Source organism: Vidua chalybeata, chromosome 20 (genome assembly GCF_026979565.1).
Source record: "Vidua chalybeata isolate OUT-0048 chromosome 20, bVidCha1 merged haplotype, whole genome shotgun sequence".
Taxonomy (NCBI): domain Eukaryota; kingdom Metazoa; phylum Chordata; class Aves; order Passeriformes; family Viduidae; genus Vidua; species Vidua chalybeata.
Window position 1 is genome coordinate 7,003,355 of NC_071549.1, and position 27,944 is coordinate 7,031,298.

Sequence of the window (27,944 nt, forward strand, 5' to 3'; positions counted from 1 at the left end):
AGGTTCCCTGCATCCCCCACACAAACAGCCACACCACAGGGCAGAGTTCAGCACTTTTATGGCCCCAGGTCCTTGCAGGGCATGAGGGGCAGTTTGGACTACAGTAAGGGGTACGGCTCCCAGGGACAGCAGTCCTTTAAGGGGCAGGTCCTTGGACAGAGCGGGCTGCAAAGGGACAGGGTGGGAGCTTGGGAATTTGTTTTGGGTCAGGTCTGGATGCTGGCCTTGGCTTTGTGCTAATTTGGGATGTTTGGACATGCTTTGTGCCAATCTAGGATGTTGAGCTCTGTTGTGGGTCAGGTCTGGACACTGGGATCTGCTTTGTAGTGGTTTTAGGATGTTGGGAGCTGCTTTGGGTCAGATCTGAAAGCTGGGGCCTGTTTAGTGTCAGATTTGGGACAATGGAATCTGCTCCACATTGAATTCAGGACATCAGGATCTGCTTGTGCTGGGGCCCTGCGTCAGTGGTGTGTGTCAGTCCTGGGTGTGTGCCAGTCCCAGGGCAGGGACAGGAGCCATCCCCTGGGCTCAGCAGTCCCAAACACAGCAGGGCAGCGCCCACAAGCTCCACATCAGTCTGTCTGTCCCTCACAACTCGGCGTGGTACTGCTCCATTTGGAAGGCCTCGCTGGGCTGCATGAAGATGCCCTCCATCACCTTCCAGTAGTTATTCTGGCTGGAGGTGGCCATGCCGTGCACCTCCTTCTGCCCGTGGATGGGCCGGCCGTACTGCTCCCCGGTCACCGAGAGGAAGACGTCGGTGGAGGCGTGCTGGAAGCGCACCTCGTCGTCCCGCACCCAGTAGGTCCCGCTGCACACCACTGTCCAGTCGTCCAGGTAGTCGCCCTCGCCAGCCTCCCCGAATGCACTCACCTCCTGGGGGTGAAGAACAGCTCGCTTGGGCCGGGATGAAAAAAGGGGAGGGTTGAGGTGGGCAGAGGGATCTGGTTGTGACTGAGGCTCTGTTAGGACTTTGAGGGTCTGGTTGGGATTCAGGCAGGGGAGGGCAAGGCATTAGGGACTTGGGAGGGAGTAGGGAACATGGTGGGACTGGCAAGGACCCAGCTGGGACCAGGGAACAAGGCAGTGCTGGTAGGGATCCAGCCTAAGGAGAAACCCAGTCTGAAACGGGGAACAAGGTGAGACCGGTGGGGACATGGGGGATACATCTAGGGCCAGGAATTAGGAAATGCTAGTAGACATATGGGGCATCTGTTGGGGGAACCTAGGAGACTGACTGGGGAGTGAGGTGGGGCTGGCAGTAACGTGAGGGACGAGGAGAACCCAGACGGGAAGGGCAGGGACAGGGACAACCCAGCAGGGACTCGGGGGACGCGCCAAGACCCGAGTGACAAGGCGGGCCCCGTCACGCCCAGGGAAAGACACGGAGCCCGGGGACCAGGGCTGCTGATCCCCGGGCGGTACCTGGTTCCCGGAGAGCGGCGAGGTGAAGCGGTGGCTGTGCAGGTTGCGGCCGGTGCCCAGGTGCGTGAGGCGGATGGCCTGCCCGCAGCGCACCGGCGTGCCCCGCTGGCACACGGCGGCCGTGCGGCCCCGCACCCGCCAGTAGCTGTTCCCGTCATCCGCCGCCGACACCCCGGTCACCGACTGCTGCCCGCTGCCTGCGGAGGAGGGAGAAGCACCATCACACCCAGCTCAGCGCACCGCGGGAGCCGGGGGAAGCGCGGAGGGGGGTGTGGGGGGGCGCGCCCGTTACCGGAGCCGTAGCGCACATCGTGCGAGTGCAGCCGCACGTTGTGCCGCACGTTGAGCAGCTTCACCACCGAGCCGCAGGTGACGGGCCCGGGCTCGCCGCGCCCCGCCGCGCCCAGCGCCGCCGCCAGCAGCGGGAGCAGCAGCCGGAGCGGCAGCGGCGGCCGCCGCGCCGCCTCCATCCCGCAGGAAGCGGAAGCGCGGCCGCTCCGCCCGCCGGGAGGTCGCGGCTCGCCCGCTCCGCCCCCCGCGCTCGCCGCCGCCGCCGCCGCCTCCATTTTCCCTCGGCCCCTCGGGTAAGGCCGCGCCGGGCCCGGCGGGGCGGCGGTGGCGGGGAACGGGGGTCGCTTGCCGGGGGAAGGGCGAACCCGCGTTTGTCCCGGCCCGGGCGTCACACCCGACCCGGCGCCGCGGCGGCTCCGAGCCCCGGTGGATGCGGCAGGGACGTGCCCGAGGTTGGTGTCGGGCTGCGCCGCGGGCCCCGGTGCGGGGTGAAGCGGCGGCGGCCGCCCCGGTGCGGCCCCGGTGGTGGCCGTGGGTGGGGCTGGCGGCAGCAGGAGCCTCCCGGGGCGGCGGCGGGCAGGGCCCGGAGGAGGCGAGGCGGTGGCCGGGGCCGAGGGTGGCTCCCCCGGGGCCGAGGGTGGCTCCCCCGGGGCCGAGGGTGGCTCCCCCGGGGCCGGGAGGTGCCGCAGCCCCCGCCCTCTGCTGCAGCGGGCCCGGGGCTGCGGGGTAGCGCTGGCTCGGTGCGAAGAGCTGTGGATGTGAGGCGGTGGCGTGGGGAGCATCGGGATGCTTTCCTTGCAGTGGGAGAAAGGGTCTGACCTTCGTTTTTCGCCATGCTGGCGGTGCTGGAGCCTCCTGCTCTGTAGGTGTGATTCCCGGACCTCCGCTCCGCAGGTGCGGTTCGCAGAACACCGCATTAGGCTTCCCAAAGTTCTGGTGAGGTGCTCCCTGAAAAGCCAACGGCCTGGGAAAGCCCTTTTGGGTTTAATAAATGACTGAAAGGTAGCAAATGATTGGTGCTCGTAGGGGAGTGAGGTTATTGTGGAGTTTCGCCGTCATTTCTGTTGCTTTCTTTTTTTCCTGAATAGGATGAAGTGGAGAAGGAAGGTTACTCCTAAATTACTTAGAATAACTAAATTGTGAGGAGTTGCAGAGACCAGATAACACCGGGTGAGAATGCTAGTGTGGTAAATGAGATATGGCAGAAGGTGTAAAGAAGGTAACACCACAAAATTGTCTCTACATCAGCTCTTCTTACTCAGAGAAGAGCAGTAGGTGTCTCAACAATTGTTTCTTTTAAAACGACTTCAGCACCCCATTGTAGCTTAAGAGGGATATTTTGAAATTACTTTAAAGGAGGAGAGAATGAAATAGAAAACATTGTTACACTGCTGAGTAAGTGGTTGGCAGTTTGTGTCCTGGCAATTCTGGTTAGACCATTCCAAAAAGGAAGTGCTGCAAAACGCAGGAGCAGAGCAGGTTTTTGGGCAAGCAAAGCCTTCATGTCCTCACCTTAGGGGAGAAGCTTGCTGACAAGAGACATGATCCAGGTGCCTGAAGTCATGGGCAGGTCAGAGAAAGCGAGGAGGGAGCATCAGTTTTCTGTTTCTGAGCGGAAATTATGATGCAGCAGGGCTAAAATAAACAGGCGGAAGTGCTTTTTCACACAAGGTGCTATTAAATGTGTCACCCTGCCACAGGACGTGCTGCCACCTGATAGCATCGGGGGCGGTGGGACCAGCAGCAGGATTAAAACCAACAAAGCAGGTATGGGAAGTTCCTGAGCTGTGGTGGCTGCCTGGACTTTCCCCATCATTGGTCCCCAGTCATCACTTCCCGCTGTGTTCCTCCCACTGAGCAGGGTGGATTAGATGCAGACTTAAGAAATCTGCAAAAACAGCTGTAAAAGCTAAATATAAAATGATATATTGCTGCTGTCAGGGCTGGCAGGCCCCAGTAGCCATCAGAAGTCCATGTGGATACCAAGAAATGCCTGTGAGGAAGAGCTCAGCATTGAGGTGCCTGTGAGGGTAGTTTCTCATGGTGTGAGTGCCTTGCAGTGCTTCACAGGGATGTTTCTGTTAGGCTTATAAGCTTCAAATCAAAAGATGCCAAAATGATTTTGTCTGAGTTCTGTGGTGAGACACAGCCTGAAGATCTTTGCTTAGTTATTGGTGTTAAATCCACACAATCCAGGTCAACCATGGCTTACTTTAAAAAAAAAAAATATTTTAAGAAAACTGATATTGATTTAACTGAGAAATTCACCGAGAGCTTCAGAGTGGTGTTATCTTTGCAGTTCATTTGGGTTTTTCCTAGTCAGACATTTGTTATCAGTCTTGGACTCCTGTGGATGTACTTGGACTGTGCTAAAATTAATTTCATGAGCTTTTAATTGACAAAATTAATAGATTTGGCTTCTTTAGGCTCTGCATTTTGAGTCGAGTTCCCCGGCTCTCTTATTCTCACTGAGCTTTCTGAATCCTCTGGTTTGACCCTTTGAAATGTGGCCACGAGAGCTGATGTTCAGTGGTGGCTTTGGCAGTGTGATTCCCTGGATCTGTGTGATCCCAAATGGACTGTGAGTCGAATCATGAAGTGGCAGAGGTTAGAACCATTCCTGCCCAAGCACTCTCCCCCACCAAGGAGTTAAAACAAGTGTTAATGTGGGATTAAAACAAGTGTTAATGTGGGATTGATGTAGTTTCTTCCACAAAGGATGGGGAGAAGTCAAGGACTGTCTTTGCTGCACCCATGCTGTCCTGAAGCCAAGGTGAGCACCTGGCTTTGTTGGTTTGTGTATTCATGCTGCTGTCCTGAGGTTGATTGCTGAACAATAAATACATCTTGCTCTGAGGACACTGCTTGGTTATTCTCTGAACACCACTGAGGTCTCCTGCCTTAGGTGGCATCCCTGTAGCTGGAGAGTGTCAGATGTTTCTGTTTTCCCTCACCCCACACCTGCTCAGGTGAAGCTCTTGAGGGACTTTTCTATTCCCAATGTCCATTTGCACACTGGATGTGTGAATGATTTCTGAAATCCTCAGGTTCTCACAAAGCAGCCCTTGTTCTAAAGGCCCTGCCTCACCTCACAGAGTCTGCGGCCGATGTCCATCCTGGTCCTGTCCTGCTCAGAACTCAACGGTCCCAGTTAAAAGGAGCTTGTGGACTCTGGATCAGTGCCACTCTGCCCTTGAGCTGAGCAAAGTGCAGACACTCCTGATCAAAACAGCTGGGCTGGCTCAACACTCCTTGGGCTAGAGTCTTTAAACCCTCCTCAGGTCTCTCCCTGTGTGACCATACCAGGTTCTGCCTCTGCACCTCTGCCCACTTCCCTGGCCTGTTTTGTTTCAAATTAAGGCCTCCCTGGCACAGAGGGTGGGAGAGGCACCTTTAATCAATATCTGGTTTAATATCTTGCTTCTCTTTTCCATGCTAAGTGACATCCCTGCTCTCCTGAGGTGAATTTTGCTGGAGCTGAAAGCACCTGGGTTTGTGAGTGGTTGGCTCGTGTGGAACCTGCTTGGCTGGATCATTAAATAAGATGGTTTTCTCAAGTCCTATTTGTTCCCCATGTCCAGACAAATTTGAATTGACATGGAGTAAAATTGCCAGGAAATTTTAGAACAAGTGATGAGGAAGAAAGTTGGAATTGTGAGTTAAATACTCACTGGCAGAGAATGGTGAAATTGGATGTGGTGCTTTGACGAGGTGGGTTTGTGTATTGATCATGGGCAGGAGATAAACGAGGTTATTAGACTTGGAAATGCTCTAGGAAAAGCCACTCAGCCTGCAGGTTTGTGTATGATAATACACCCTGGTGAATACCTGGAGCAGGAGGATTGGTGAGAAACTGTGAAGTTGACAGAATATTCATACACAGGCTGGTAAACATAATCCCTGTTTCTGTATTGTGTACTCACATGATTCATCAGTGCCATTTGCATCAGGAACACGCATTTAACTGGCATCAGTGCTGTCCTCTGAGGTGTTATTTCTGAGAGGGATGCTTAAATACAAGTGTTTAACTTCTAAAGGGTCCTCATGATCATGGGGATCCCACACTGAACCAGAGCAGCCACGTCCTGGCTGGATGCAGAGCAGTAGCCTTGGCCTGCTGTGATTTCTGCTTGTGTGGAGCATCCTGCAAAAAGAAGCTGGCCACAGCCACATATTCTGCAGCCAAGGAGTATGAGCTGCTCTCTCCACTCGTGTCTGGAATCTGGCAGAGGTTTTCCCCTCATCTTTGTTGTGGGTTTTCTTTAATGAGATACGGATGACACGTTCCTTCGGAGCTGCTCGTATTTTAAGACTTAAAAGATCATCCAAGATCAGCCTTGGACCTTTTAACTCTAACTGAGCACTAAGTCCCTGTTTTTCCTCCAGGTTGTTGTGTTTGTGCAGCAGATGTGTGGATCTCAGGGCAGAACAAGAAATCCTGCACACGAGAAGTGTCATGGCAAAGCCTTGATCAGGCTGTCCCGTATGGGACTGATTCCCTTCAGCATGTTGTTTGCAGTGGGGAAATGATTATGGGAATGTTTTAAAGTGTGTTTTTTTAGGTATCATTCCCTGCCATGTGGAATTCTTTTCTCATCTCTTTTTTCCTCTGTTGTTTTTGCATGTTTGTGTGTTAAATTACATCAGATGTAATTTTAACATGGAGGTTTTGGCTTTAGATCTGACACCTCTGAACTGCTTTTTGTACTGCTCCTTCCCAAAGGCCTCTACTTCTTCCTGGGCTGGCATTTTCATCCCCTCAGCCATTTGAGGAATTGATTAGGTTTTCCTCTTAGCTGTCTCTTGTAAGGTTCAGTTGTTTTGATGTATGTAAAAGGGAGATAAAAAAAAAAACTTCCTTTGAAAATTTCAAAAATATCAGTGAGTTTGCAACCACCAGAAGTGGAAGGCTCAGAGAGACAGAACTTGGCAAACACTTTCCTTTGTGCCAAGCTTGATTTATGTTGTGTCCAGAAACCCCAGTTGGGAAAAGCATCAAACAAAAGGTTCTGGATATTAAAAAATGCACTGGTTTTGTAGTTTTCTTGTTGCTTCCTCAACTCTGGGTGGAGGCTGCTGGCATGGAACATCCTGGCTGTGGCTCTGGCTTGTGGGCAGCCACAAACCCCCTGCCCCAGCCCAGGACCCCCAGCCCTCTCTGCAGTTTGCTCTGTGGGCTCTGCAGAGTCTCACAGCCAGCGATCGCGGCTCACTCCAGGCCCTTTTCAGGGTCACCCTGGCTTCGTTAACTGAGTGAGGATTAATCATATTAAGCTCTTAAAGAGTTGGGCTGTGTGCCTGACACCGTGCAGCATCAGTGGGAGCCTTCCCAGTGCACGGGAGGGTGTGGATGGGATGGAGGCTCTGGCTGTGTGCACGTTCCAGCCGCAGGAGCCGCGGGTGTTGCTGTGACAGCTCCTGCCCTCCTCACCCAGACACGGGTTGGCAGGAGCTGGCAGCTCCTGGCTGCTGCCTGATCTCTGGTGACAGGGATGTCCAGGCAAGGTGGACACTGGGTAATTCAGGGCCTCTGTAGCTAATTTGAAACCCTTCTTACTTTAGCTGCCTTCTCTCCAAAACCTGAAGGGGGAAGTGCTCTCGTTCTGCTTGCTCAGCTGATGCCAGGGATGTTTCCTCTTTCCCCAGCTGCCGTGTGAGAGGTTGCAGCCATGTCTGACTTTGTGGAGAGCGAAGCAGAGGAGTCAGAGGAAGAGTACAACCAGGATGGGGAGGTTGTACCCAGAGTAACCAAGAAGTTTGTAGAGGAAGATGAGGATGGTGAGTTTGCTGAATTGTCTGTGTTCAGTGCTGTTCCATTCTGCATTCTGTGGCTCTGCAGATGGAGTGATAACTGTGCTGTAACAGCAGGGCCATCTGTAGTCAATATTCTCAGCTGTTTGAGTGCTTCCCTTCCTCCAAGTGGTATTTATAATTGGCAATAAAAAATACGCTGCTTCACCCTCGTGGGACTTGCAGTCACACAGTTTGATAGTAAATGGTAAAAGCAGAGGAATTCTCCCAGTGTGACCACTCCACCTGTTCCCTCTGCAGAGAGAGCACGAGACAAGAAGTGGGGATCTGGCAGGAGCAGCTGGCTGGGTTCTGTGTCAGTAAAAGTGTTCAGTTAAAACTCTGTGTGGATGGTGTGGAGGAAGATGCTGCTTGCACAGGTCCCAGTGGATAACCAGTAAGTGTCTAACACGTGCTGCTCTCCATCCCAGATGAGGAAGAGGAGGAGCTGAACCTTGATGATCAGGATGAGCAGGGGAACCTGAAAGGATTCATTAACGATGATGATGATGAGGAAGAGGAGGAGGAAGCCAGTGACTCTGGAGACTCCGAGGATGATGTTGGCCACAAAAAGAGAAAGCGCAGTAAGTTTTGTGATGATTGTTACTAGCAGGGCAGGGTGTAATGCTGGCAGAGAGAACCCTCTGCCCTGCTCTGCATGAGCTGAGTAAGCTGTACCCTTTTGGGTTTAGTGCATTCCCAGGTTAGGAAAGTGAGAGTGTAACTTAGCTCTGCTGTCTTCTTTAGCTTTTGATGACCGCCTGGAGGATGATGACTTTGACCTCATTGAAGAAAACTTGGGTGTTAAAGTCAAAAGAGTGAGTTGTGTTTCCATGCTGCTGTTAATGGCGTGGTGTGTTTTAGCACAGAGGGGGGTGGGCTTCAGCCTGGCATGAGCAGACAGTGCCTCCCATCAGCTCCTGCCCTCTTGGAAAGGGAGAGCTGAGTGCTTGAAAGAAGCAGGTTCTATCCCTGCCCAAGCAACTGGGACCTGGCTTCCCAGAGTTTGCAAAACACTTTTTTCTGGTGCCTAAAGTCTGCTGTGCTCCTCCCTTTCCACCTCTTCAGGACAGTCTTATCTTCCATTCCTGTGTGGTGCTAACCTCAAGGTCAGCACAGGCTGTTATGGGCTCTAAAGCTCTTTCTGAAACATTAGAGTCACATCAACCAGGCCAGCACTGGTGGTGACAGCATGCAAGTGACACAGCTCCCAGGGGGGTGGCTTCTCTCCCCTGTGTGCCAGTGCTGTGCTCCATCCTGCTCCCTCCCAGGTGCCTGCAGAGGAAGTGCAGTGCTGAGCCAGGGGCTGTGAGAACTAACAAGGAATTGTCCTTGCAGCAAAAATTCAGGCGTGTGCGAAAAATGTCTGATGATGAGGACGATGAAGCAGAAGATTATGGAAAGGAAGAACATGAGAAGGAAGCCATTGCTGAAGAAATCTTTCAGGATGGTGAAGGCGAGGAAGGAGGGGAAGCTGTGGAAGCTCCTGTTGCTCCACAGGAAGAGGAAGAGGAGGAGGAGGAAGATGAATCTGGTGAGTGTGGATGGTCAGTTACATCCAATGTTTGTCCTAGGATTAAAGCACAGGAACAAAGTTCAGACTTTGTCTGAACTAGAAGTATCCAAAAGGCTGTGACCCTGTCATGGTGAAGCTCTTAATTGTTCTGATTAGTACAGTCCTTAGAATTAAACATTTCTGGGTGACAGGTTTACTTTGTCTGTCTGAACCACTTTGTGCAGGAGCACTTTATGTGTGCTGATGTCCTGAACACTTCCCCTAAGCTGCCTCAAAAATGAAAATGCTTCAGAGGAAGGCCCTCAAGGCAATGTTTAGTACCTCATAGCACAGTGCATGCCTGCCCTACCCCTCTTCAGCATCAGCTTCTCACTGCTGCTACCTTACCAAAAAAGTTTCAAGAATTCTTTCTACTGCCCAAAGCAGCCAGGCCTTTCCTGACTGTATTTTCAGTGCACTGAGCTGCAACTCAGATGGCTTTGCCTGGAAGTTTGTCTGGAAGTTTGTTCCAGCTTGTTAGTGTGGTTCAGGCTCCTGGAATGTGTGAGATTGGTGTAGGAGATGCTGTGGGGAGCTGGGCAGCCTAACAGCAGCAGCAGCCTAAGTCTGTGGTGGAGGCTCGTAGTTGCACTGTCTGAGCTTTGTCAGAGGTTCTATATCTGAGTTCCCTGACCACTGAATTGTTTCTCAATGTCCAGACATTGATGACTTCATTGTGGATGATGATGGACAACCTCTGAAGAAGCCAAAATGGAGAAAGAAGCTTCCAGGATACACAGATGCGTAAGTATTGATTGGAAGTTGGCCTGGAGCCTTGAAAATAGTGCTCAGCTTATTTGGATCTTACGACTGCAGAGTGATTCAGCTTGTGGTTGGGCACTGCTGGTCTTTTTCCCAGAAGAAACCTGGTAAATTTAGACATAGAGCTTTTAGTGTGTGATTTCTGAAATGTGCGACTCCTTCCTTTTTTCTTTTTTCCACTGGGTTTTTTTAAAGGGATACCAAAACCAGGCCCTTGAGAGAAATATTTGCTGTAAAGTTCAGAGTTTGTCCACGATTTTTTAGCCTGGGTGAAAAACTAAAGCTTAGACAGAGCCCCTGGCCTCCTCTGTGTGGCTGTATTCTGTGAACTGCACTGTGGGGCTGAACAATAGGGTTTTGTTTTTTGTTTTTTTTTTTTCCAGTGCTTTGCAGGAAGCCCAGGAAATCTTTGGTGTGGACTTTGACTACGATGAGTTTGAGAAGTACAACGAGTACGATGAGGAGATGGAGGAGGAGTACGAGTACGAGGACGAGGAAACCGAAGGGGAGACGCGCGTGCGGCCCAAAAAGACCACCAAGAAACGCGTCAGTCGCCGCAGCATCTTCGAGATGTACGAGCCCAGTGAGCTGGAGAGCAGCCACCTCACAGACCAGGACAACGAGATCCGCATGACAGACATGCCTGAGAGGTTCCAGGTGAGGCAAGGGGCTGCAGCTCTGCAGGCAGAAAGCATTTTGGCTCCCAAGCCTGCGACCTGCAGGCTGGCAAGCTGCTGGATGGATTTTGGAATATCTTTTTCCCTCTTTGGCGACCTTACCTGTCAAATGTACAGGCTAAAACTGCATTCAGACGTATCAGTGACACGGGAGCTGTTGTACCTGTGTGAATCTGGGTTTAGCTCCAGTCACAGCTTCCCTGTGGCCACTGGGTGCCAGTGTTGCACTGCTGACGTGCAGGGCTTGGGCTCTGCTGAGATGGCTTTGTGCTGGATGATGGTAGGAATCCCTTGGGTTGGATAGATGGAGAGCAAGATGCAGTGCTAGAGAAGACATGGGAAGGTTTCTAGCTTACCTGATTGCCAGCCAACACATAACTGCTGTAACCAACTTTACTCAAGATGATGAGACTTACACTGCTCTCAGTACAAAGTGCTGTTTGTGCTGTGAGGAATCCTTCTGGTGTCTCATATTTTTCTCTTAATTTTACGCTATTTTCAGATTTTCCCAGAAAAATCCATCTCCCTTTAGTGTATGTTAATGTAATTCCATGCAGAGGTTTATTATCCTTCTCTGTGAAATGGCACGTGTGAAGCTGCCAGTTTTTCCCCATGCCAGTCTGTGCCACAGAAGGAAATGCTGTCTGTGATGTCTTGTGGCTGTAGGTGGCCTGTCCACACATATTGTCCTCTTCATGGATGTCAGTGGTGATTAGAGCAGCACCTCTGAAAGAGAAGTGGCTGAGAATGGGTGCCCAGAGAGGCTTTGGAGCAGCTTTATTTTTTATTACTCTGTGGCTGCAGCAACAAAAGTGGTAACAAGGCACAGATAGATTGGAGCAGAGGACGTAACTGCAGAAAATCTGGGAGTCTGGTGGGAAGTGGAGGTATCCTCACTTGATTTTCACAGCAGACTTTGCACCATTGCAGGCCTTTCCACAAGCCTTTGACAGGATTGTAGCTGCCTTTATCTAGTGTAAAGCTGATGCAGTTTCCTGTGTGCTCAGAAGGTTGCAGACATTGAAGTGATATCCTTGGCACCCCATAGGTGGGGGTCCCCAGAGGTAACCTGTAGCTCAAAACAATAATTTCCAGGCTTCTTGGAAACATGGCAGTGCAAGCCCTGGTGTTGCACGTGCCTGTGCTCATGGTGTTGTCTCTTCCCAGCTGAGATCCATCCCAGTGAAGAATGCTGAAGATGATGAGCTGGAGGAAGAAGCTGACTGGATTTATAGGAATGCATTTGCAACACCCACCATCTCCTTGCAGGTAAAGGGCTGTGCCTGGGGACTTGTTCCAGGGCTCTGCTGATAGGAATGTGGTGCCCAGTACCACCTTCATTTCTGGCTTTGAGCAGGTCATTTGACGTGTGTGTCTTCGTTTTTGCATCCACGAAACAGAGCAAAAAGGAACACAAAGAAGTTGAAAGAACCACAATTTCTTAGCCTTAACCTGGGGCTGCTCTTTTAGGGGTTCAGCTCAGGAACAGAGTGAACACAACGTGTTTCTCCTTTTCAGGAAAGTTCTGACTACCTTGACCGTGGACAAGCCAGCAGCTTCAGCCGCAAGGGGCCCAGCACCATCCAGAAGATCAAAGAAGCCCTGAATTTCATGAGAAATCAGCATTTTGAGGTAATTTGCAACTTTTCTTCATTACCAAGGTCTGTCTCCTTTTCCTGACAGGATTAGCAGGGCTGCTGGAAACATTTAGGGCACATAGAAGGGGCTGAGATACCATCCCTGGCTGCCTCTCCTGTGATGAAATGATGCTTCATTAGGAGCTGCAACTCATCTTATGTGAGCTGTAGCAATGCAGGTTTTTAAGGCCTGTTTGACAGAGCTGCTGTCATTGTCTTTCCCTGATTTGTGGACAAATTGAGCCTGAATGAGGTGGGGGAATTTCTCTTGAGCCTTGCTTGGTCCTTCCAATCTGTTCTCCAAAGTGTTGCCTGATGTTGCAGAAGTTTTTTGGCCTATGTGGTGTATTCTTTGGTGAAGTAGGTTTGTTGTCCCACATGGAACAGGAGCTCTGTCTGGGCTCCTGGCTGCCAGGAACAGCCCAGTCCCCTCCATAGGGGTGATGAGTCTCATTTCTGACCCAGGTCCCGTTCATCGCCTTCTACAGAAAGGAGTATGTGGAGCCAGAGCTGCACATCAACGACCTGTGGAGGGTCTGGCAGTGGGATGAGAAGGTGAGGACTATTTTCATTGCTGGTTCTCCCGTCAACATTTGTCCTCCTACCTAGCCTGATACTTTCAGCAGTTTGTTTTGGCCAGGTTTGGGTTTTTCCCCATGTCTTTTTGCATTTTTGTTGTTGTATGGTGGTAAAGGGATATGTGACAAAATAGAATTCCAAAAAATCCTTCCCCTTCACTGAGTTCCTTTTGTGTAGTGACATTTCCTGCCAGCAGTGCAGGTTGCTTCTCTGCTATCAGATCCAAACCTGAATTTTGGGGTTTTTCTGTTATTATAATACATCTCTGAAATAAGACCTACCGCGTGTCACATTTGGCTTTGGCTGTGGATGAGGATTTTAATGATCATTTTTATATGGCAAATATCCCAAAATCCTGGAAGTGTCTGTTTGGGAAGGTAGGAGACAGATCACACACTACAATGGGGTGTTTCACTGGAATTCTTTTGTTCTCATGTCAGTGGACCCAGCTGAAGATCCGCAAGCAGAACCTGACTCGACTGTTTGAGAAGATGCAGGCCTACCAGTATGAGCAAATCTCTGCTGACCCAGACAAGCCCTTGGCTGATGGAATAAGGGCCCTGGATACTACTGACATGGAGAGGTAGGGTGCCAGCACTTCTATATTCATTCCAAAAGTACTTAAAATGTCCATTGAGTTGCTCAAACAGCACAGGCACTCTGGCCACTGCAAAGCACCCACAAAGCCAATAATGAGAAATACTTTAAATTCTTTTGGGAGACGAATCCAAGGGCTCCTCTTCCTGACCTGAGTCAGAGCAGGTTCCTTGAGTGTTGTGAGCATGACCAAGCTGCAGGCAGGGTGTAACATGCTGGCTTTCTGTAGGCTGAAGGACGTGCAGTCCATGGATGAGCTGAAGGACGTGTACAATCACTTCCTGCTGTACTATGGCAGAGACATCCCCAAGATGCAGAATGCTGCCAAGGCTGCTCGCAAAAAGCAAAAGCGTATCCGGGAGGATGGTGAAGAAGAGGAAGGTTTGTCTCCTCACATTTCATAGTTTTCTCCTTGTGGGTTGCTTGAAAATCCTGGTTTGAAAGAACTGGAAGGAAGTTTGGTGAAAAACCCATGTGTTTGCACAATGCATCTCTGCTGGTCATTCTGTCTCAAGTTAGTTCCAGGTCTTTCAGGCACCTTTGAAATTGTTTAAGGTTTGCCACACAAGGTTCTTTCCAGTGGAATATGAATGCCACACCTTGTGGCAGAGATAGCAACAGCAAACTTGATGTATATTCTAATGTGCAACCCAGAGATAACTCTTATTAAAACTGCAAGAGTGACACTGAAGATAGTGTTTCCAGGGTCTTTTTCCAACCCTGAATAACTTTAAGGCCACTATTAGCTTTGTGGTATTTAGGGGCTCTGTTGCACAGTGTAGGTTGTGTTTAATCTCTTTATTGTGCTTCTGACACTCTCCAGCTGTCTGGATGCCTCTCTAATGTATCCTTCCTACAGGTGAAGGGGAGGATGCAGAGGATGATGAGCAGAAGGGGCCTGAGCTGAAGCAGGCTTCCCGAAGGGATATGTACACCATCTGCCAGGCAGCTGGGCTGGGTAAGGCTCTGCTCTGTCCTGCTGAACGTGCAGTGGCCTGGCCCACATGCTCTGCTGTGCCTCACCTGTGGCTCTGCTGTGACTCACCTGTGGAAGGAAGACTGGTGGGTTTGCTCACTATTAGCTACAATACCCATGTCCTCATTGGTGTTTTGTTTTATTTCTTTTACCAGATGGCTTGGCTAAGAAATTTGGTCTGACACCTGAGCAGTTTGGAGAGAATCTCCGAGACAGTTACCAGCGTCACGAGACAGAGCAGTTCCCTGCAGAGCCCCTGGAGCTGGCCAAGGATTATGTGTGTAGGTTAGTGTGGGGGGGTCTTTGTGGAGTTACTGTGGGTGTAACACACGTGAGAGGATCTGGGGACATTGTTCTAAGCCTTCATGTTGCCTTTTTGCCTGCAGTCAATTCCCAAGCCCGGAAGCAGTGCTGGAAGGAGCTCGGTACATGGTGGCTTTGCAGATCGCCAGGGAGCCCTTGGTCAGACAAGTCCTGAGACAAACTTTCCAAGAACGAGCTAAAATCAACATTTCACCAACCAAAAAGGGGAAGAAGGTAAGGAAGGGAGCTCTGACTCTGTGGGTCAGTTCAGGGAAGGATCTAAATAACATACAAATGCTTGTTCTCCCACGTCAGTGGCAACTCTGAATAAATCTCGGAGCAGCAGTGAGCTGGGCTCTGCAGCCCAGTGTGCTGCATTTTTTGTCTCAGCATTTTACCAGATGAGATGTTGCCTTCAATTATGGAAACAGTCTGTATTTCTCTGGGACTGGAAAGCAATTCCACTGTGTCCTGCTGGGGAAGGAAATGCAGACTGGCAGGCATAGGGCTGAGGGGGTATTGAATAAAAACCATTGTCTGCTGTGGCATTCAGAAGGTTCTTTCTTCATGAATGCCCTGTGTGCATGCTGACTGTCTCTCCTCTTTCCCAGGATATTGATGAAGCCCACTATGCCTATTCCTTTAAATACATGAAGAACAAGCCTGTGAAGGAGCTGAGAGATGACCAATTCCTGAAAATGAGCCTGGCAGAGGATGAGGCACTGCTCACCATAGATATCAGCATTGACATGAAAGGAGTGGAGGGGTGAGTTCCCACTGGCTGTGCCATCCCTGACTTGGCAGAGCTCATTCATGCAGTGCTCTTCAAGTACCTCTGTAACCCAGACTACTTCTGAAAGTCATGGCCTGGTAGTTTCCTGCACCTCAGAGTCAGGCAGCCTCTCAGGGTCTTGCTTTTTTCATCATCTTGTTGAGTACTTTAGCAGACTTTTATCTGTCTTACGCACTTGAAAGCAAACTCTGAAACCTTGGGATTTTTGCAGAAGATGATGCTTGTTTCCCAACCAGCTTAGCTCCTTCCCTGCACATCTGAGTGGCCACACTGTGTCATATGGCTGTGATCTGTCTACAGCATCACTTCAGCAGCTAAAGCAGCATTGGATGGGATTTTCCCTAATTTTTCCAAGCAGCTACCCGAATCTGAGATGTGCAGGAATCTGCCAGTGATGGATCCATGCAGGTGTCTGGAGCCTTTCTGTACCTCCCCTTCTCCTTTCTTGCAGTTATGGCAGTGACCAGACGTACTTTGAGGAAATCAAGCAGTTCTACTACCGGGACGAGTTCAGTCACCAGGTGCAGGAGTGGAATCGGCAGCGCACCATGGCCATCGAGCGCTCCCTCAACCAGTTCCTCTACGTGCAGATGGCCAAAGAATTGAAGAACAAGCTCTTAGTGGAGGCCAAGGAGTACATCCTCAAGGTGAGATGAGGCACAGGTTTGAGGCAGAGCTGGGCTTGCAAACACTGGCGGCCCTGCAGTGTTCTGGGGACAGCTGCTGGCAGCTCATACACTTCTTGGGGAGGAGGAGGAGGCAGGGGTTGAGTCTGGTTCAACTTCTCCTCCAGAGGAGGGTTCTGCCAGGCCCCTGCAGTGGATTTTCTCACTCCTCTTTGTCCTTTCTCTGCTCTCCCAGGCTTGCAGCCGCAAACTTTACAACTGGCTGAAGGTTGCTGCCTACAGGCCAGATCAGCAGGTGGAGGAAGACGATGATTTCATGGATGAGAACCAAGGGAAGGGGATCCGCGTGCTGGGCATTGCCTTTTCATCAGCCAGGTAGGAGGGAGGGAATGGTGTCTGGAGGCACATCCAGCTTTACCAGTCCTCCATGTCTGAGCGATCTCTGTTTGACAGGGACCACCCTGTGTTTTGTGCCCTCGTTAATGGAGAGGGTGAGGTGACAGATTTCCTCCGACTGCCACATTTCACAAAGAGAAGGAATGCCTGGCGTGAGGAGGAGAGGGAAAAGAAGGTGAGCCTTGGTGCAGCTGTCACTGAGATGAATGTAGGTAGCTCAGAACAGAAATCCTCTAGCTTTTCTACTCTGATGTTCTACTTTCCTTTCCAGGCCCAGGATATTGAAACATTGAAAAAATTCCTCCTGAACAAGAAGCCTCATGTGGTGACAATTGCAGGCGAGAACAGGTCAGTCTTTGTGCTGCTTCCACCTGCCAGTTTCTTTGCAGTCCTTTCCTTGTGCCTGTCTACATTTCACTGTTTCCAGGACCCAGCTCTGTGCTCTCCCCTCAGTCCCCTTGGCTGTCTCTCCCTAGGGATGCTCAAATGCTGATGGAGGATGTAAAGAGAATTGTTCATGAGCTGGACCAAGGGCAGCAGCTGTCCTCTATCGGAGTGGAGCTGGTGGACAATGAACTGGCCATCCTCTACATGAACAGCAAGAAGTCTGAGGTGAACTTTCTGCTCCTCCCTTAGTCTCTCCCTTAGTCTGTTGCTCATTCGTGCTGTGTCATCCTCCATTTGTTGTGCTGGCCTTGCATCATCCTCTGTCTCATATGATCCATCTGGACAGTCACGTACTGATCTTTGGATCAAGGCAAAACATCTTAGGCTTCCCTGAAGAGATCAGCACCAGCAGATGCACAAAATGGATATTGATGTAGTTGGAAATTAGTGAGATTGTTCCATTACTAATTGCATCAGAGCTCCTGGGAGCCTTTGACCTCAGCTTTCTTTGCCCTGAGCACCAAGTGCTTCCTTGCTGCAGTCCCTGTCTGATGTGTCTTTGCTGCTTGTGGTACAAAGTGTGAAAACACCACGAGGGTTTTCCCTGACTCTGTGTCCTGTTGCAGAATGAATTCCGGGATTACCCCCCTCTGCTGCGTCAGGCCGTGTCCCTCGCTCGCCGCATCCAGGACCCCCTCATAGAGTTTGCCCAGGTCTGCAGCTCTGATGAGGATATTCTCTGCCTGAAATTCCACCCTCTGCAGGTAAATTTTCCTTGGGCAAGAAAGATCCTTCTCTGTAAGAGAAAGCAGCCTGTGAGGGTTTGCTTTCAAATAAGAGGTTTCCAAGTTAAACTTGTGCAAGTTCTGCCTATTCTGTGCCATATTCAGGCTACACAGCACCTTCCTTTTTTTTTTTTTTTTTTTGCTTCTTTCTCATCAGCCTTTAGGCTGTTCTCAGGGGTAGCTGAGGTGCAACACAGCTCCTGGGCCTCCAGTGTGTTGTGTTTGGCTCGTGGCAGAGGGTTGCACAGCCCCATCTTTTCCAGGGCTAACACCTCTTCTCTCTGCCAGGAGCACGTGGTGAAGGAGGAGCTGCTGAACGCGCTCTACTGCGAATTCATCAACCGTGTGAACGAGGTGGGGGTGGATGTGAACAGGGCCATTGCTCACCCCCACAGCCAGGCTTTGCTGCAGTACGTGTGTGGCCTGGGACCACGCAAAGGCACTCACCTGCTGAAGGTAAGGAGGTTTCTGAGCCTGCACTCTGTGAGTGCTCAGGAGGTGAGTCGGGGTCCGTGTGCCAGGTGCAGGTGACAGCTCTGGTGATGTGTGTTTTTACCTCGCTGTGCCTCGCCCCGAAGCTACACGTGGACTTGTGTCCTTGAGAGACCCAAACAGCTCAGCAGATCCATCAATCCCGGCCAGCTCCCAAACCCACAGGAATAGATGTGCTGTCAGAGTGTCAAGACACCTCCACAGTGTAGAAAACACCAGGCAAGAAGCCAACGCTTTTCCTGAGAGTTGGAGCTGTGATGATGTAGAATCATCATCTTTCACACAATGTTGAGACACTGGCAGGGAGCAACAGCTTAAGAGTTGTGATGGGCATGTGTCAGATGCTTTAAACACTGCAGTGTGCAGTGTGAATCCTCTGCTTTTTTCCCAGATAAAAACAATTTGGGTTGGAAGGGGTCTTAAAGATCATCTAATGCCACCACCTGGCCATGGCCACAGACATCTTCCACTGAAGGTTACTCAGAGCCCCATCCAACCTGGCCTTGAACAGCTCCAGGGATAGGAAGTCCACAACCTCTGTGGGCAATCATGGGTTTGAATAGCAGGGTTTATATTCTTGCCACTCTCAAGGTTTATATTCTTGCCTCTCTCTGCAGATCTTAAAACAAAACAACACCCGTCTGGAGAACAGGACCCAGCTGGTTACGATGTGTCACATGGGACCCAAAGTGTTTATCAACTGTGCTGGCTTCATCAAAATTGACACAGCATCACTGGGTGATAGGTGGGTATTGGGTTGTGTTTGATGTCCTCTGGGGTGTGGGGTCAGTGTGAGTGACAGGGTGACACAGTGACCTTCCCTGAGTCAGTGTTCCCCAGAGTTTCTGTGTGGCCCCTCTGACTTTAGGCCAAGTTCAGGTATTGCTGGTTATTAATCTGATTCTAAACTTGCACAGCAGCAGTGTGAACTGCAGAAAATTAATTACATGGCTTGCTCTGGTGTGAAGGACTCTTTGTGGTCAAGAAGAACTAAACTAAAACCAATTGTTCCCTAAAATAGTTGTCATGGAGTCATCAGTAACCCATGGGCACTTCAGCTTAGTTTCTGCCTGGTCCTTCCAACAGTATTTTATTTTTCTAAAGTTTCAAACTTGAGAAATAACTCAGCAATTTGGCTTCCTCTTAAACCAGTACAATTACTGGGAAGTTTATAGAGCATTAAGTCACTGGTAACTGCACAAGAGGTATTTTGAGGACAGCTGTAACCTTGTTTCTGAACAAAGCACAAAGGGTCACTTACTAGAAACGTGGTTTCTCCAGGGTCTTTTGCCTTTGTAAAGCAATGTGAGAAAGAACACCTGTCTGAATCCCTACACTGAGTGATCCAACCCCACTAGATCCCTTGATTCTTGCAGGATACAAATCCCAGAGATGCTGGGGGCCAAGTGTAGCCCATCCAAACAGCTCATGGGCAACACTGAATTTGTGTGAGGAGAGAAACTGAAGAGCAGCTGTAGTATGCAGGGATCAAATCCACCCAGCATCCAAAATACCTGGCTGTGTCTTTGGAGCTGCAGGCTGGAGTTTGCCAGGTCTTGCCTTGGCTCCTGTTGCTTTAGCAATGAATAATTCGGTGTCCTTTTTGGAGTACTTTGTTCCATGGAGGGCAGCAGTGGTGCTCAACAATGTGCTTGGTCACTGAGCTGCAGGAACACCTCAGAGCCCTGATCTGAACATTGGTTTTGTTTCAGCACTGATTCCTACATTGAAGTCCTAGATGGCTCTAGGGTCCATCCTGAAACCTATGAATGGGCCAGGAAAATGGCAGTGGATGCCCTGGAATATGATGAGTCAGCTGAGGATGCAAATCCTGCAGGAGCTCTGGAGGAGATCCTGGAAAACCCCGAGCGCCTGAAAGACCTGGATCTTGATGCCTTTGCTGAAGAACTGGAAAGACAGGTGCACTGGGGGTTCCTGGTGCTGAGAAACAGAGGGGAAGCTCTGCTGCCCAGCTGAGATTTTCATATTTTATAGCTTTATCCTTTTTGGGAGCTGGGCATTAGCTGTGCTGTTATAAAATGTATAAACAGCCACGATGAGCAGTCAGTGTCTGACAATGGCATGCAGTAAATGCTTGCAGAAAGTACACTTGGGGCAGGGAGGAGTAATTAACCATTTAAGCTCTTCTCCCTGAATTTTTTTCTAAATATGTTTGTCCTTTCGACCTCCTCAACATCCTGTGACCGAGTTTCACCATTTGTTGGTACCTGCTGCACTCCCCCTTTTTAAATTTGCTATTTAATAAGTTGCTTGAGTTCTTCCAAAACTTACACTGGATTCCCTACTGACCTTCTTCCTGCTGCTCGTGCCTTTATAACCTCTGGATCCCACACAGGGCTATGGTGACAAGCACATCACTTTGTATGACATTCGAGCTGAGCTAAGCTGCAGATACAAGGACCTGAGAACCCCGTACCGTTCTCCCAACACAGAGGAGGTCTTCAATATGCTGACCAAAGAAACTCCAGAGACATTTTACATAGGTATATCCCTGCTTTGTGTCCTCCTAAGTTGACACAGAATGTCTGAAGGTGTGGGGCAAAGGGATCTTAGTGAGCGTGATGCTGGGACTGTGCTGTGGTGGAGTGTGAAGCAGCTTTTCAAGTACTTGGCTGACCTCCTAACCCCTTCATGCATGAATAACAACCTTAGATGGAGGGAACTGCCCAGCTCTGCAGTTTTTCATTCTTTCCTTCCCCTCTCCCATCACCCCACAGGTAAAATGATCATCTGCAATGTGACTGGGATTGCCCACAGGCGCCCACAGGGAGAGAGCTACGACCAGGCGATCCGGAATGATGAAACTGGCCTTTGGCAGTGCCCTTTCTGCCAGCAGGACAACTTCCCAGAGCTCAGTGAGGTGGGGCTGCCTCTCCTGTTTTTGTCAGGGGCCTGCTATCAGCAGGAGTGTTGTGTAGGGTGCTTGGGAGATGAGGAATCAGAGCCAAGATTGTGTCCGCAGTGCTCCACAATCCCAACCTGATGTGGCCTTTGGCTGTAAATAAAATCCGTTGCACTTCTGACTAATTGCTTCAGTATAGATTTGACAGGTCTTTTATGGCTACATTATGGCTTTTAGAGTGAAATGGACCTGGAGCTAAGCTGACCAGTTCTTTGCAGATACATAAAGTGCTCTTGTTTGTGGTCTGGGATTGTGCTTTATGCAGAGAAATTGCCCGTGACACTGAGAACAGAAGGCTCTGCCACCTTCTCAATTTTAAGAACTTATCTGGACCACCTGCTGCTTAATGCAGCTGTACTTTAGGTCCCTTCTAAACACTGTGAATTCCAGCCTGGGTAATCCGTGACTTTAAACCCTATAGTGTTCATTAGAGACCAGCCCTGGCTACAGTCTGGTGTTCAGGGTCTAAAAATGTTCTGACCTTCCTGGCTGCAATGTCCCCATAAGCTGAGCAGAACTGGAGGAGGAAGATTGCATTACTGGGTAGCATTTGTTGAAGTCTTCTGTCCCCTGCCCTTCCACAAGTCTCTTCTGGCTGCACCACTTTGCTGACACAGCTTTTGGACTTGTTTTGAGTATGAACTGCTGGGGCTATTTTGTTTCCATGCTGAATGATTTATTTACTTTTGCCTTGCTCAAGGTTTGGAACCATTTTGACAGCGGTTCCTGCCCAGGTCAGGCCATTGGAGTGAAGACACGTCTGGATAATGGTGTTGCTGGCTTCATCCCAACAAAATTTCTTAGTGACAAGGTGGTCAAGAGGCCAGAAGAAAGGGTGAAGGTATGAAAGCAGTGGATTTTCACACTCCCAGTGAGAGCTGGAAGAACCTGGAGCCAATACCAAAGACTCAGAGTTTGGTTAATAATACTGTTCTTAAATGACTTTTCCAACCTTATTTTCATGTAAGGACTTAAAATCAGCAGGAAGTTCAGGTTCTGGTTAGTGTCCTTGTCCCACAGGGCAAATCTCCCTTGGCAGCTGGTGGGACCCTGTTAATCAGTTAACACATTGTGCTGCAGGAGGATTTATTGTTGTCTGGCTGGAGTCTGGGTTTAGGAGACCAGAAGGCATTCTAATGCAGAGCTGCCCTTTGTTTCTGGCTTTCTAAAGAGTTCACAGAACTCTTTTTGGACAGGCAAGGGTCATTTTCCTCTTGTAGCTTTTTCTTCCCTCTCCATTAATTTGTGGTCATCGTAGTTACTGCTCAGGACAAGGATTGGGGGTTCTTAAAGAAATGGAATAACACCTTTTTATCACATACTAAAATAGTGGATTAACATCTTTGCTGTCTTTTGGGGTCCCCAGCAGGCCATGCAGGTGATGGATAATCCTGTAAGCTCAGAGGTCTCAGCATTTCTTTAAAGAGTTATTAATTAACTTCATCATGGTTAACTGAACTAAGACATTGCAGTTTTTGTGGGGGGGATTTTCTGCCTCGCATTTTATTAGAGCAGTCCTTTAGGTGTCTGCTTCTGAACACACTCAACTGCTTTCTTGCACGTCTTGAAGTCCAGTTTTGCTGCTCCCATTGTGAAAGACATTTGAAATAGAAAAGGTGATTGACCTCACCCTCCAGATGTGCAGTTTTCCATGTGGTGTGGGTAATAGGTAATAGATGTGCTGCAGAACTGCCCATTTTTCTCTTAATCTCTTTTGATTCTGGTCACTTTTGGGATCAGTTGACTTTCAGTTTGTGTAGAAAGATCACTTTTAAAGGTTGTATCAGTCTGAAGTAGCTGAGGTGATTTGTACCTCCTCAGTGTCAGCAGGATCCCACATGGATTGTTCTGTAGCACAGGGATTCTGGTGTATCTGCCAAACCTGCTGCTCACCTTGGCCTGCACCTCCTCTGCAGGTGGGAATGACCGTCCACTGCCGCATCATGAAGATTGACATTGAGAAATTCAGTGCAGACCTGACCTGCAGGACCTCAGACCTGATGGACAAGAACAACGAGTGGAAGCTGCCCAAAGACACCTACTACGACTTCGACTCTGAGGCAGCAGATCACAAACAGGAAGAAGACATGAAAAGAAAGCAGCAGAGGACAAGTGAGTTCTCTTAATTTCTCTCTCCAACCTTCCCAGGTTGGTAATTCCAACCTTCCCAGGCTGCTTCAGGACCATCAGCACAATTAGATACAGTTGCATTAAAGCAGTTCCTCGTGGAAGGCTGAACGTTCCCTTTGTTCCCCAGCGTACATCAAGAGGGTAATTGCTCACCCATCATTCCACAACATCAGCTTCAAGCAAGCAGAGAAGATGATGGAGACCATGGACCAAGGGGATGTGATTATTCGGCCGAGCAGCAAAGGGGAGAACCATCTGACTGTCACCTGGAAGGTCAACGATGGCATTTACCAGCACGTGGATGTCCGGGAGGAGGGCAAGGAGAATGCCTTCAGCCTGGGCTCCATGCTCTGGATTAACACAGAGGTAAAGCCCTGCAGAGCACACCTGGGAAGGGGAAGGATTTATTTTACAGGTTGACACAGCCCTTCTGTCCTTGTAGCTGCTTTCACACTCTTGGAGAGTAACTTCCAATCCACTCTCTGGATGCTTAGACAATACTTGTCTCTTTTTTTTTTTTTTTTTCCCAAGCGTTGCTATGCAGAGTGTATGACCAAACACACCCTAAATACCTCTTTAAATGTGTTTGTTCAAAGGAGTTTGAAGACCTGGATGAAATTGTTGCTCGTTATGTCCAGCCAATGGCTTCTTTTGCCAGAGACCTGTTGAACCACAAATACTATCAGGACTGCAATGGTGGAGACAAGAAGGTGAGAAAATCCTAGGATGTGGTAACTTTTTAGGAAGATATCCATGGGCTCTGTGTGCTCCTGAAAATGTGGCTCCTCTGGAGCATTTATCTTCTTTCTCTTTCTAATTAGAAGCTGGAAGAGCTGCTGATAAAGACCAAGAAAGAGAAGCCAACATTTATTCCATATTTTATTAGTGCCTGTAAAGACCTACCTGGTAAATTCCTCTTGGGATATCAGCCTCGAGGCAAACCAAGGTAAGTGAGAGGCAAGCCCAGCACCTGCACTGAGTACTGCCAGTACCAAACCTCATCTGACTGCTGCCAGGTTTTCTTCCAGCTCTGTCAGAATCCCTGTAAATCACACCTCCTCTTTGCCAGGATTTGGCCTCCTGACAGTTGGAGGACCCAATTCCAGCAGTAAATCTCACCCAGGAGACTCCCATGTTGCTTAACTCTCTGGCTGCCACGAGCAGCATTGCCCTGTGTTGTGGGAGTGTAGGCAGGGAATGATGGATTTTTCATGGAAAAGCAGGGTAGTTCAAAGCAGTTGTTTGAAGATAAAGTGCCTTGGGTAGATCTATCTGTTCATTATCATCCATTGCCTGTGGTTTTAGTCCATGCCTGTTCTGAGTGTGACCTGTCAGTGAGTGGCTGAAACAGGCTGTGATGTCTCGTGCTGTCCCTGCTCTCCCAGGATAGAGTATGTGACAGTGACACCAGAGGGATTCCGCTACCGGGGCCAAGTCTTCCCTACTGTGAATGGACTTTTCCGATGGTTTAAGGATCATTATCAGGACCCTGTTCCAGGTGAGCAGCCTAAAACTTCAGTGCCTCAGCTGTTTGTTTATCACACAATATCAGGGACAGTTATTAAAGGACAGTTCCATCTTCTTCGTCCCAAAAATGTGTCCTAGGATTTTTCTTTGTGTGGGAAGTTCCCGAGCAATGCTTGAAATGTTTGGCTCCATGCACCAACCCACTGAGAGCTCTCCTGAGAGTTAATCTTTCATCAAGTGGGCCATGCAGCAAAGTCTGGACCAGTCCCTTTCCTCTCCTTTGTCTCCCCCACCATACAATCCAGCACACGCACCATTCCCATTGTGCCGGAACAACTGTTGACTCCATTTTTTTCAAATCCTGAGTTTCAGACCAATGGCTTCTCTTCCATGAGAATTAATCTCCCTCTTGGTTGGTATTTTACACAGGTATTACCCCCAGCAGCAGCAGTCGGACCAGGACTCCAGCCTCCATTAATGCTACTCCAGCTAACATCAACCTGGCAGGTCAGTGCAGGCCATTCCCGGTTGGAATGGGGATGGGAGCTGCTCCTCCAGGCTCCACTTTTCCTAATGCACTGTGTCTCCCTTGCAGACCTGACACGTGCAGTGAATGCCCTACCGCAGAACATGACCTCCCAGATGTTCAGTGCCATTGCTGCTGTGACAGGCCAGGGACAGAACCCAAATGCCACCCCAGCACAGTGGGGCTCCAGCCAGTACGGCTACGGAGGCAGCGGAGGCGGCAGCAGCGCGTACCACGTAGGTGTCACTTAAATTTCTGCTGGCTTCTCCTTGCTGCTAGAAACCACTGGGAGCCTAAGGAATCCCTCATTGCCTGGGGTTCCCGAGTCCTAGTTTTGTCCCCGTGGTGCTGCACAGGCTGGATTCTTGAGCCAGGTTTCCTTTTGCCTCCCGTGACTGGAGAAATGAGGCATGTAACACAGCCCTGCTCCGGGGGGAGTTGGAGCAAGGAGCAAACTGGTCTAGCCCCCAAGGAATGTGGCAGGGTGGAGAGGGGGGATCCAGCAGTGAGGGCACACAGCCTTCTGATTGTGCCCCTGAATTGGCAATGTGAGCTGCCAGTGGAGGAGATTAGCTGGGAAGGTATGCGCTGAGTTTGCAGGGCTTTTCAGCTCAGCGCTAATCTCCGAGCTGCACCGGCGGGGAACACCTCAGCCTGACCCAACACCCAGGGACTTTGCAGGGAGTAAGATGGAAGTGGACAGTTTTGGCTCATGGTGAAGCCTTTCTTGATGTGTGCCTGCTCCCAACCCACTCTGCAAGCTCCCAGCTGGCATGGAGGCAAATTCCAGCTGCGGAAGGACTGAGGAGCCTGGGTACAAAAAACACACCCAGCTGTTGCACCTGAAGAAGAGATGCTGCAAGACAAGGCTTGCAGGGAGGAGTGATCCTCCTTCAGAGCACCTTGGGAGGCTTTCAGGAAGTTTGGCATAGTAAATACTGAGCTGAGGATAGGCAGAGACTGTGGATAACCCGATGTATTAATCATCAAGACATCTGAAAAAAAAGGGAGGTGAACACCGGGAGGCAAAGACAGTAAGCTCTTCATGGGACAAGAAGCCAGTTGGCTTGGGATGTGGGAGGTAGCCATCCTGAGAGCTGCTGCACCTTCTCTGCAGCCTGCAGGGGAAGAATTTATCTGTTCTTTGTGCCCACTGCAGGATGTCATTGCTGCTGGCTTGCCCCAAGTATCTCTTGTGCCCCTTGCCTTTGCTTGGCTCCAGCATCTCCCCTTGGGCTGAGCAAGGAGGGCAGGCTGTGCTGGCCCAGCTCTCAGGGAAGCAAATGTGCTGTGCTCAGCAGGGCTGGGGGCATGCAGAGTGTGGCTGGGCACCCTCCTGGGCGACCAGGGCAGTGCAGAGCCCCCCCAGCCTAGCAGGGTCCACCCTCTGTCCCCTGACAGCCTCTGCTCTCCACAGGTGTTCACGACTCCAGCACAGCAGCCCGTGGCCACCCCTCTGATGACCCCCAGCTACTCCTACACTACTCCCAGCCAGCCCATCACCACGCCCCAGTACCAGCTCCAGGCCAACACCACACCCCAGTCCACTCAGTCCCAGGCACAGCAGCCGTCATCCAGCTCCAGGCAGAGGCAGCAGCCAAAGTGAGTAGCTCTGAGTGCTCGTATCCCTGTCCTGTCTCCGTTGCTTTTCTTGGTTTTTGTGGAAGCAGCGTGATGGGATTGCTTCCCCCGCGGGGAGGGAGGAGCACAGGGAATCTTTCCTGTCACATCTCACGTTGTCCCACTGTCCCTGCAGGACCAACAGCCACGCTGCCATCGACTGGGGCAAGATGGCCGAGCAGTGGCTGCAGGAGAAGGAGGCTGAGCGGAGGAAACAGAAGCAGAGGTTGACCCCTCGCCCCTCTCCCAGCCCCATGATCGAGAGCACGCCCATGTCCATCGCCGGGGACGCCACGCCTCTCCTGGATGAGATGGATCGATAGGACCTGACACCCGACACCTCCGCTCTTCTCCGAGGAAGGGGGAAGGAGAGGGAACAATTGGAAGCGACTTCCCTTAGACACATAACTCCTGTTTTCTACGTCGTGGGATGGTGGGAAATGACTCTTGGTGATGTGCACCTGAGCGAGAGAATAGACTTGGCAGGGCTGGTTTGAAAATATATACTATATATAAGAAAAATATATCATAGAAAGGAACACTGCATCGGCCTCTGCGTTCTAGGCTCCGGTTTTGAGGCACCTTGGAAAGTTAGCAAAGCAAACATGAGGTCAAAGGAGTCTGTCCTTGTACATGCACAGCACTCTGCTTTCACCCCAAAGACTGGGAAGCAAACGGAGCTGAAAGTGCATTGCCCTGGAGTGAGCCTGTTTCCTTTGGATTCTCCAAAACCCTGACTGTCACCTCTCCTCATCCCGAGACCACAAAGCAAAGTCGTGGGGGTTGTGACAAACGAACCAGAGTTCTCACAAAGTTCCTGTTGTTGTTTGCTCCATGTTTTCATGCGTGACAGGCTCAGCAGAGCCTGTGCCAACCCCAGCTGTGTCTGGAGGGGTCCAGCACAGCAGCTCGGGGTCTTGCTGGAGATGCAGCTGTTGTACCAAAGGCTTGCTCTCTCCTCTGGCTTCTTTTGGAACAATATTTATTTAGTTTTGATTATTTTTTTTTTTAATCAGACTACGAAATAAAGCGCCAGCCTGCGGCAGCTTCCCTGAGACAGACACGTGGGATAAAGCACCACGGAGCAGCCCGGAGTGCATGGCCTCCTCCTCTGTACCCGCTTCCCCTGCCCAGCTGTAACCAAGAGGGGTGAATAAATAGAGTTTTTACTGAATGCTAGTCAGAGGTTTTCTGCCTGCACCTTGCC

At 50.2% G+C, this 27,944-nt stretch overlaps 2 protein-coding genes across 3 annotated transcripts; one reads left to right on the forward strand and one right to left on the reverse strand.

The window, feature by feature from the left end:
- Positions 1 to 41: 41 nt before the first annotated feature.
- Positions 42 to 2,003, reverse strand: SDF2 (stromal cell derived factor 2). Its single transcript, XM_053961495.1, has 3 exons — positions 1,718 to 2,003; positions 1,426 to 1,622; positions 42 to 876 (listed from the first exon to the last, which is right to left on the reverse strand). The coding sequence occupies exons 1-3, from the start codon at positions 1,989 to 1,991 to the stop codon at positions 589 to 591; spliced, it is 759 nt and encodes a 252-aa protein (XP_053817470.1). The 5' UTR covers positions 1,992 to 2,003; the 3' UTR covers positions 42 to 588.
- SUPT6H (SPT6 homolog, histone chaperone and transcription elongation factor) lies at positions 1,937 to 27,911 on the forward strand. Of its 2 annotated transcripts, none has more exons than XM_053961488.1 (37): positions 1,937 to 2,009; positions 7,363 to 7,494; positions 7,938 to 8,090; positions 8,254 to 8,324; positions 8,845 to 9,040; positions 9,721 to 9,805; positions 10,207 to 10,480; positions 11,668 to 11,769; positions 12,019 to 12,132; positions 12,603 to 12,692; positions 13,157 to 13,299; positions 13,543 to 13,694; positions 14,173 to 14,271; positions 14,445 to 14,574; positions 14,676 to 14,826; positions 15,204 to 15,358; positions 15,837 to 16,032; positions 16,247 to 16,386; positions 16,465 to 16,582; positions 16,679 to 16,755; positions 16,884 to 17,019; positions 17,421 to 17,558; positions 17,868 to 18,035; positions 18,689 to 18,816; positions 19,784 to 19,991; positions 20,428 to 20,575; positions 20,810 to 20,952; positions 21,695 to 21,835; positions 22,911 to 23,106; positions 23,252 to 23,490; positions 23,721 to 23,834; positions 23,946 to 24,070; positions 24,510 to 24,622; positions 25,021 to 25,098; positions 25,187 to 25,353; positions 26,535 to 26,719; positions 26,874 to 27,911. In XM_053961488.1, exons 2-37 carry the CDS (start codon positions 7,386 to 7,388, stop codon positions 27,058 to 27,060), a joined length of 5,169 nt encoding a protein of 1,722 aa, XP_053817463.1. In that variant the 5' UTR covers positions 1,937 to 2,009; positions 7,363 to 7,385; the 3' UTR covers positions 27,061 to 27,911. The 2 variants fall into 2 exon arrangements, with proteins under 2 accessions (XP_053817463.1, XP_053817462.1); XM_053961487.1 differs by lacking the exon at positions 1,937 to 2,009 and adding an exon at positions 2,035 to 2,168.
- The last annotated feature ends 33 nt before the right edge of the window (positions 27,912 to 27,944 follow it).

Bases quoted from the DNA above. Each gene is read 5' to 3' on its own strand.
- SDF2 (XM_053961495.1), bottom strand. From the start codon at position 1,991: ATGGAGGCGGCGGCGGCGGCGGCGAGCGCGGGGGGCGGAGCGGGCGAG. The intron at 1,623-1,717 runs GTAACGGGCGCG...CCTCCTCCGCAG, and splicing joins CGATGTGCGCTACGGCTCCG to GCAGCGGGCAGCAGTCGGTG. The intron at 877-1,425 runs GTACCGCCCGGG...CTTCACCCCCAG, and splicing joins CGCCGCTCTCCGGGAACCAG to GAGGTGAGTGCATTCGGGGA.
- SUPT6H (XM_053961488.1), top strand. From the start codon at position 7,386: ATGTCTGACTTTGTGGAGAGCGAAGCAGAGGAGTCAGAGGAAGAGTAC. The intron at 13,300-13,542 runs GTAGGGTGCCAG...GGCTTTCTGTAG, and splicing joins GATACTACTGACATGGAGAG to GCTGAAGGACGTGCAGTCCA. The intron at 23,491-23,720 runs GTAAAGCCCTGC...GTTTGTTCAAAG, and splicing joins TGCTCTGGATTAACACAGAG to GAGTTTGAAGACCTGGATGA.